General features: G+C 29.2%; 1 protein-coding gene across 1 annotated transcript; it reads right to left on the reverse strand.

The window, feature by feature from the left end:
- Positions 1-671: 671 nt before the first annotated feature.
- LOC107455819 (lysosome-associated membrane glycoprotein 1) lies at positions 672-8,916 on the reverse strand. Its single transcript, XM_016073530.4, has 5 exons — positions 8,667-8,916; positions 4,145-4,626; positions 2,611-2,800; positions 2,361-2,519; positions 672-1,320 (listed from the first exon to the last, which is right to left on the reverse strand). Exons 1-5 carry the CDS (start codon positions 8,710-8,712, stop codon positions 1,175-1,177), a joined length of 1,023 nt encoding a protein of 340 aa, XP_015929016.2. The 5' UTR covers positions 8,713-8,916; the 3' UTR covers positions 672-1,174.
- Positions 8,917-9,178: the final 262 nt, after the last annotated feature.

Here is a 9,178-nt window from a genome sequence, read left to right on the forward strand (position 1 = left end):
TCTTAGATATAAATCAAAACTCTAATATGCTAACTTGTAATCACGAGTGCTTGTGATCACATATTAAATTAATCGTAGACCAAGATTACCTGTAATCACGAGTAAGCACTTTCAATTTTAAATCGATATCAGATAAGATTAAATTTTTACTGAAAAATTATTAACTGATAAACTTTTGTAACAAGTTTATTAATTTTACTGATAATTATTATCAGATTATTTTTTGTAGGAAGTTTATAACCAACTAAGGTGTTAATTCAAATTTATTTTATTTAAAAGTTAAGTTTAAAAAAAAATAATTTGCTTTAAATTAAAACGTTTCGTGTTACAACTTTTTTTTCACATTAACTGCGGTTCTTGTTAATTATTATTCCAAGATAATGGCCAAATGCTTGGAATCCAAAAATATTTTTTTTTAATCGATCTTTAATATGAATTTTCAAGCTGGAAACTCCTTACGTGTGATGCACACCTAGTTAAAAACTGAATATTTCCTTTTGTATTAAATCTCAAACTTATTTTTCTTTTTAGAAAGCATCTAGGATACCTTTCAGATAAAGTTTAATGAAACAATAAGCAGCTACATGTATCGGATTGTTCTGCACATTTAGCCAGTTTCTAACGTTTATTCAACATCAATTTGTCTAAAAAAAAACACACACACACACAAGGACTGTGAAAGACTTTATTAACAAAAAGCAACATTTACATTTGAGTAATTCTAAACATCAAACAGAGAGAACGATTAACTATTATATATATTTACAACTCGTTGGCTTAATAAGCCATCTCGAACTGAAGAGGAAATCACAATCTCATCATAAGCATTGTTGAAAAAAGAATAGGGTACAAAAAAAAGAATAAAAATAAGTATTTCTTTTAACAACAACACAAAAATTAAAAACATTTGGTAAGCTTATTTATTTTAAAAAAAGTCTGAAATACCAAGCATGTCATTTTGAACGAGAACGATTTGTGCTACAGTCTTACAATTATTCTCTACATTTTCTAGACAATTATTGTTTTTACATATTTTTGTGGGTTCAAAAAATAGACATGTGCAAACAAATGCAGCACAGTAAAACATGCATAGCATGACCATAGTGCTTGGTTTCTTAAGTTAACCTTCAAAATAAGTACACTCGAAGTCTACTTCTGGAGCTCAGTCTTAAAATTAAACAGATTGGTATCCCCTTTGACGACTTCTTCTCCTTCCAACAAGATATGCAATAAGTACAACTATCACTAAAGCCAACAGAGCAACTCCAACGGCGATGGGAACAACATCATTGATAGGACTATCTGCTCCACATTCCTCAGCTGAAAATTGAAGCATTTAAAGTTTTAATGGTTTCAAAGATATTTGAAACAACTAGATAATATATTAGCTATAGGTAGACGAGCATTATAATATATCAGACAAGAAAAAAAAGTTAATAAACATTTTTTTAAAATACTTAAACTTACAACTTTTGAATGACCCTCTACAACTAGCTTTCATTTTATAACTGTCACTAAACAGCCGATCCAATTTTGGGTTTACGACTACTAACGTTCCACTCTGTAGCCTTGTAATTTAAAACCCAATCCAGAAGACAAGTGAACTTCTGGACCAAGTATTGGGGGAAATTTGCCTTCTTGGTGAATTTTTTGATGGAACTAACCCGCATTTGGGTTACATGCAGAGAAAAACCACGAAAACTTCACACAATGGCAAGGGTACTCTAACCCATTACCTGTCTACCACTGAGGATATTTTATGCTAGCACTATGGTTGGTGTGATCCAGGTGCGGAATTCGTATCGACTAGTCGTCGCTGGGATTCAAAACTGGTTCACCTCATTGTGGGCAAATGTTCTATCCCCTAAGACACCACGATTCAGCTTGCATTAATTTTTGTGCCTCAGGATCAGATATGCTGATTTTTTTTATGTTGTTAAATAACTTGGGGATAATTTCAGGCATGTCAACATCATAGCAACTTACATTTGTTTTACATTCTGAAATTGTTGAAGAGATAATTTTCACAAGAAGTTATTTAGAAAATTAATTTTTATTTAGACACCACAATTTAGATTAACTATCTTTTAATGATAGTACTATTAGATCAAAAATGAAGTCTAATATTTATGTTGATTAATAAAATTAGTATAAAATTCGGTCAAGCATAAATAGAACATTTCTCCCATCCATATTCAATTCTATTTTTGTAATCAAACGATTGGCCTACCTTCAGACCTAATTAGAATAAGACTTTACAGTTACAAAAAATTAAGTCCATCGTGCTTAAATATATATTTAATTGTTAGAACAAATGTATCATTAAAAGCCTATTAATTGTTCTTTTTAAACCAACTGACCTGATCCAAAATCCTTATTATGTTCTGCACCAAAAGCTTGCAAATGAATAGATAGTACTTCCATAGTTGCATTTCCGAGAATGACATCACTGGGAGTTTTACACAAATAAGAATTTCCAGCTTTCACTTCGTAGAAATGAGAATCGTTGGTAAATGTTTCTAAGAAGGAAAAAGTAAATGATACATTTAAAAAAAGTCAATATTTGACAATATTTTAAAGAAATAAACTAAAGTTCAGAAAACAACATACCAGTTGAGAAAGGCAAGTAGTAGGTAAAAGAAGTGTTTTTCACATAAATATTATCAGAACTTTTCTCAAAAACAAAAATTATATTGTAATCGACATCTTTCAATAATAATAATTCAGTACCATCGGATGTATTGCATTTACTTCCATCAGAGGATGCAGTTGGTCTTAATAAAATATAATCAACTTGACCCTGAAATGAATCAAGATACCTTAGTTTAAATCTAACAATTAAAAAAAACTATTGCTAGAGTTAATAAGAATGAGCAAAAAAAAAAAAAAAAAAAATTTGCAATGCAATAATACTTTTTCACAAAAAACAAGATTATATTTACAGTGCACAAAAAAAAGGTTCACAATAAATAACTTCTGATTTAATGATTGGATCTTCAGGTTCTACGACTCAGTCTTAATGGTTAAAGAGGGTGACCTCAAACAGGCTATTTAATTATTGTAGTACTACTTAAGTTGGGTACTTAGAGTTACGAAACCAGACACAAAAATGTACTTTCTCTGAATAAACAAACCCTTTTTTTCTGATGGATTCGGATTCTCTCCACCAAAGTGTATGGAGTAGTAGCAATCTTCCAAATAGGGTCCCCATAGATTGGTTAGAAGAGCAGTTTAAAGTTTGAATCCTTTAATGTTAATTTCACTTTTTGCATACATAGCCATAACTCTAGAACTTTTTAAGCGAATTGAATAACTTTTACACACACAATTATAAAACTCGTTAATTTATAAATATTTCCATTCAAAAATTAACTTTAAGTAAATATTTATTAATTTATTTAATAATAGTTGCAAAAATTTTAAATTGTAAGATATACAATTTCATTCATGTATTTTATGAAATTTTGGACTTAATAATAAAAAATGGACACTGTACATTCAGGGTCTAGGTTTTTCTGAGAGGAACCTATTTTGTGAAAATTTAGACATAATTTGTGAAAAACTAAAAATTATATTTAAAAATCAACACAAAAATATGGATTTATTGTTTCTTAAGGGATACAAAAATAAAATTTTAAGAAAAAGTATTTTGGGAAACTACAGTTTTTCCTAAAATTGAATTTGTGAAACTACCGTTTTTCTTTAAGTTGAATTTGTGAAACTACCGTTTTTCCTTAAGTTGAATTTGTGAAGGTACCACTAAACGGTAGTAAATTCGGCCTGGACAGACCCCTGACATTATTAATTTAAATTTTTTATCTCTTATAGAAAGAAAATTTTCAAAATGAAAATATTATTTAAATTGCTGAGCACTTAGAATTTTTACTTTCTATTAATTCCTTATTTAAAAAGTTCAATATCGAATATAAATATATATTTCTTGAAAATGCACCAAATTAACATTTAAACCACAGTTGCACAATAACAAAAATAATTAGAACATGAAAAAATACTTATTAACAATTACCAGTCTATCTAATTCATAAATTTGTTTCAAAATGTATTAAGTGTGCATAGTTCATTAGCTGGGGCTAAAAACTTAAAAGTCTAAATAAAGATAGAAGAGAAATTAGGAAATATTTACATTTATCTCTATTTTAAATCTAATTGCCAAGTTAGCTCTTATGCATGTTGTATTTCCTTCAGTAACATTCCAATATCCAGGTTCTGGAACTGGAATTGGAGCTGTGGTGGTTACTGGGGACTCGGTCGAAGACGTAGGCAAAACTGATGTTTCATGAGAAGTAGTTGTTTCACGAGATGTAGTTGTTTCATGAGAAGTGGTTGTTTCAGGAGTAGGAGAAGGAGTTGGAGAAACTGAAGTGGTTGTTGGCTCAGAAGATGTGGTCGTCTGAGCTGAGCTTGAAGAGGCCGTGGTTGTCTGAACTGAGCTTGAAGAGGCTGTGGTAGTCTGAACTGAGCTTGAAGAGGCTGTGGTTGTTGGAGCTAAAGTCGAAGTCGTAGTTGTCGCATCTGAGCTTGAAGATGAAATTGGTGATGAAGTTTCTACAGAAACATCTGTAGATTTACCTTCTGGATCTTGACTAGAGTTTTGAGCTAATGAACCTACAAAAATTTAAAAAGTGAAAAAAAAAAATTTAAAATACCTTTATTTAAGCTGCAGTTAATAATTTATTTGAATTTCGCCAAATCAAATTTTCTGCATTGATCAAAAACATTGAACGTTCTTTTCAAATAATTCGTATGTTAAGTACTAGTTAGAAATTTGGAAAATCTTAAGAACAAATACATAGAATAGTACCGTTAAGAATTGCAAAAGTTAAAGACATTTTACGAACCACTGACCAACAAAATCACCACACTATAGAAATGTGTATTAATTAATATCAATTGCTCAAAATTATTGAAAAAATCCACACATTACAAAAATGATTGACTGTATTAAAACCAAATCATTGCAATATATACTATAAGTACACTAAGAGTTCAAAAATGTCTAGATCGTAAACACATTTAAAAAAAGTTGAATAAACAGAATCTCTTAAAACACTTTTTATGTGGAAGTAAATACAATATTGCATTAAATATTCATAAACCAACAACAAATAAAAGATAGTAAAATTTAAAATATTTCTTTTTATACTGTGATAGGTATTCATCATGAAAGTTATGATTAATGAGATCTTTTAAGAAACAGCATTTAAAGTAATCTTATAGTTTCATTGAATAAAATGCACAGAATTCAGCCATACCTAACATTAAAATTGTACAGTCACTCTCTACTTGACATAATTGAGAAATCTAAACAAGTTACAAACATGCAAACGCCTTGAAGACACCAAAGCAATTTGCTTGTTAAATCAGAGTCGATTCTAATTGTGCATAAAAATGAAATACCTTTATGAGCATTGAACAAGCTATAATACCAAATAATAAACAGATAATAGCTTTTCCATTAATATCTTAGATCTTCAGTAAAAAGAAAACTATTCGATGACAGGCATAGCAACAGCTCCTAATCATTTCAATGATGATTAAAATTTTTAGTTCATTATTGGTAATGCTATGGATTTGCACTCAACTAATCGTCAGATTCAGATAAAAAGAAAAACTTTTTGCAAACACAAAATCTGAGTTCAAAAACTTTATTCTAGCAATTTATTGACTCTTGTAACTAGTTTATTTCCTTTTATTGATTTGTTGCCACCTAATTTGGACAAAATCTATACAAAAATAATTGACTATTTTTAAAAGCTTTCATTTGCATAAAATTCTATACTGATTGTTATCCATACCAGAACCCTACTTTAATACAGTTATTCATTACTTAAATTTAGCAGATTTTTGACAACATAAAACTAGTTATTGACTAACCTTGTTTTACCTTTTAAGTGGATTTTTTTGTACAATCTTTCCAATCTCCTTTTATATAATGAGTAATACTATTTATGGGCTTGATCATGTGATTTATGAAAAGACAGATGAGAAAACACCTATAATTACTCTTCATTGTTTGTCTATACTTTATGAACAATATTTCTGATCAAAAATATATCTCCAAGAATAGAACACCTAGTTTTAGTCTCAATGGCAATTCTACTTACCCCCTTTGAGAAGGCCTCTTTGAATTTTGAGGAGCATACGCATAGCACACTAAGTGAACAACCCATCATTTTTTTTTGTGAGTGTGTACTAAGACTGTATAAGGAATGGCATGTGGTACTGCTTATTACACACTGTTGTGTGTAATAAGCAGTAGTAAAAAAAACTACATTATTTTTGTAGTTTACTACAACTACTTTGTTACAAATGTAGTTAACTAAAACTACTCTTTTTTTTTTAAATGTAGCGACTACAATCTACTTTGGAATTTCTGTGACTACTTCACTACTATAAGAAACTGAACTTTGTTTGAGAAGTTCATTTACACCAATATAATTCGGCTGGTGAAATTAATTTACACATTAAGTTCATAATTGTTTTAAATAAAAAATTGACTTATAATTATTTAGAACCATTTACTCATGTTTACAGATATCAGTTTATTATTCTAAAACACTTCTACCGAATTTGTTAATTTAGTCCTCAAATTTTTAATGCCATTCTTGACAGCGAATATTTAATTTAAGAGATGCTATGAAATTATCAAATACTTGTTAAATGCTTAATGCTATTTTATTTCCTCTCAGAAATTAAGCACAGCAAAAATATGTTTCCTTCCTTTGAAATATCAATGTTTTATAAGCCAACATTCGCATGTGAAAGTGAGACTAAAGAGACTAAGATCTATTATTCATAACAGCTAGCTTAGCTACTAGTCATATGCAATTCTTGTTAACTAACAGTCACAGGGACAATTAAAATTGAGACCTTTGTCCGACCCGCCAAGATTTGTACCCATCAAATTCGAAAAATTAGTTGTGTTAGAACCCTGTTCATATACTAAGCTAACGTAAAAAGTAGCAAGGAATGGTTACAAACTAATGTTTTTTTTGTATTGCACTACATTACTTTTTTTAAAAATAAAAAAAAATAGCACACTACACTGTAAACTACGATAAAAAGTAACGACTACAGTAGTTTAGCTATTTGTAGTGCTCTTCTTCTGATCACTGATAAGAAGCATGAGAGGTAATAAGACTTCCGAAATTTTCAGCAAAATTACATAACTTTTTGCACAGCCTCCACGACTACATTCTATAAGTCTAGCAAAAGCGTTTACTAAATAGTTTAACTGTCATTGTCTACTTTTGCTTGTTATCTTAGTGCTTTGTAATAATATATGATAAAAAATATAATATTTTGAGAAAATTACAGAGCATTTCACCAGGAGGTGGATACAAATAATTCTTTCCACTAAGCTTTTTTTTTCCCTTCTGATTACACTGTACAGATAGGATTTTTCAGATCAACTTCAAAAGAAAGTATATACTCTGTGCTGGATACTTAATTAGAATGCAAACTCTAGAAATTATATTCCTAATTCAAATTCTGTTAAATACATACTTGAAAAGTGCTTAATGGTTGAAGAAGCATTTTTCAAAATTTTAAGCTTGATTTTTCAAATTTGCAATATAAGATATCCCTTACTGTTATGACAAAATACTTAACACTTTACGTTATAAAGATAAAAACAGAAAAGTATTTTCAAAGCATCTAATAAGGCTCTTAATACTGATCTCTTTCTCAAACATTTTATTACACAGTATAGAAAATCAATATAATTTTAAAAATCATAATTCTCTGTGTGCGCCTGTCTATATATTGACACGCACGTAGTGCACGTATACATTTATGGAAATTTGTCGATTTTAAGAATACTTTTTTAAATTTAACAGGAATGTTCATACAATTTAAAAAATAAACTATTACAATTTGATCCCTTCAATTCGAAAGTTACACATCGCTATTCCTAGAGTGACTAAAAAATCCAATATTGCAATGTGTATACTCATGCATTTTTAAAATTAGAAGTCGTAATGTGTATACTTCATGCCTAAAACCAAAAATCGCAATTCATATTCACATCATCATTGACATTCTTCAAACATCGATTTACATCATTTAAAAGTTATAGGTACCTTGAGATTTGCATACACAATTTAAAAGTTATAGATCATAATTATTATTCATGCAATTTAAATATCAAACGGTGTTATTTATATATACATGACCTTAAAACTTAATATTGTAATGCACAATATATAGTATTCAGGTATGTAGCCATATCATATGTACATTGATTTATAAAATAAAACAGAAGTTATACTGTATTTCGTTTCCTTATAAGATTTATGCAATAATTGTGTTGACAATATAAGTGTTTCACAATATACATCACTAACGGTAAGACAAACCTATTCTAACTGCTAAGTATAGAGGTTTTAAAATATTTTTCATGCCGAAAAGAAGCCGGCTCATTTGATATTTGGCAGTGACAACCGAAATCTTGACGCAATTTAGGACAGATCAAAGAAATAAAGAGAAAAATTACAGCGATATCAATACAGAAAAAATTTACATTTTAACGCATACAAGTTAAAAACTCTGTCAATAAAATGGCCACAGTTAACAAATAAAAGCAAACATTTTTAAAACGTATAAAAATAACAGTTGTCATAAACATTGTTGAAGAAGATACTTACATGCTGAAAGAAATATAACAGCAAAAGCTAGCAAAGTGATTTTCATAATTGATGTAATTTACACTCCAGATTTTTAAATTAATTCTTTCGTGCACAATTTCGACACTGAGACGCAGTAACTAATCAGAAAATTTTAATTGTAGCTGATTCAACAATTTCAAAATTGATTAAAATAATCAGATTTAATTAAGAATCCTTAACGTTTCCATAAGATTCACAACAATTACAGTCTATGAACAAGTAGAGAATGAAAGAAAAAACTTCTCTCTATTTCACAGAGAGATTACAGACGAATATGACGTAACAGTCACGGGTTCAATGGTTGTCATCTGACAAATTGTAAAACTATTTATTTATTTACTTATTAATATTATAATTAAATTGAAAATTAAACGAGTGTTACATATTCAAATTAGTTCCTAAAAATAAACAAAGCAGCCTAGAGTTAGTTGAAATCATTTTTAAAGGGTCATTCTTTATGGGGTGCACTCACTTACGATCATCATGGAGGG

This window comes from Parasteatoda tepidariorum, chromosome 8 (assembly GCF_982258835.1).
Source record: "Parasteatoda tepidariorum strain Cologne lab strain chromosome 8, Ptep-v5.0, whole genome shotgun sequence".
NCBI lineage: Eukaryota > Metazoa > Arthropoda > Arachnida > Araneae > Theridiidae > Parasteatoda > Parasteatoda tepidariorum.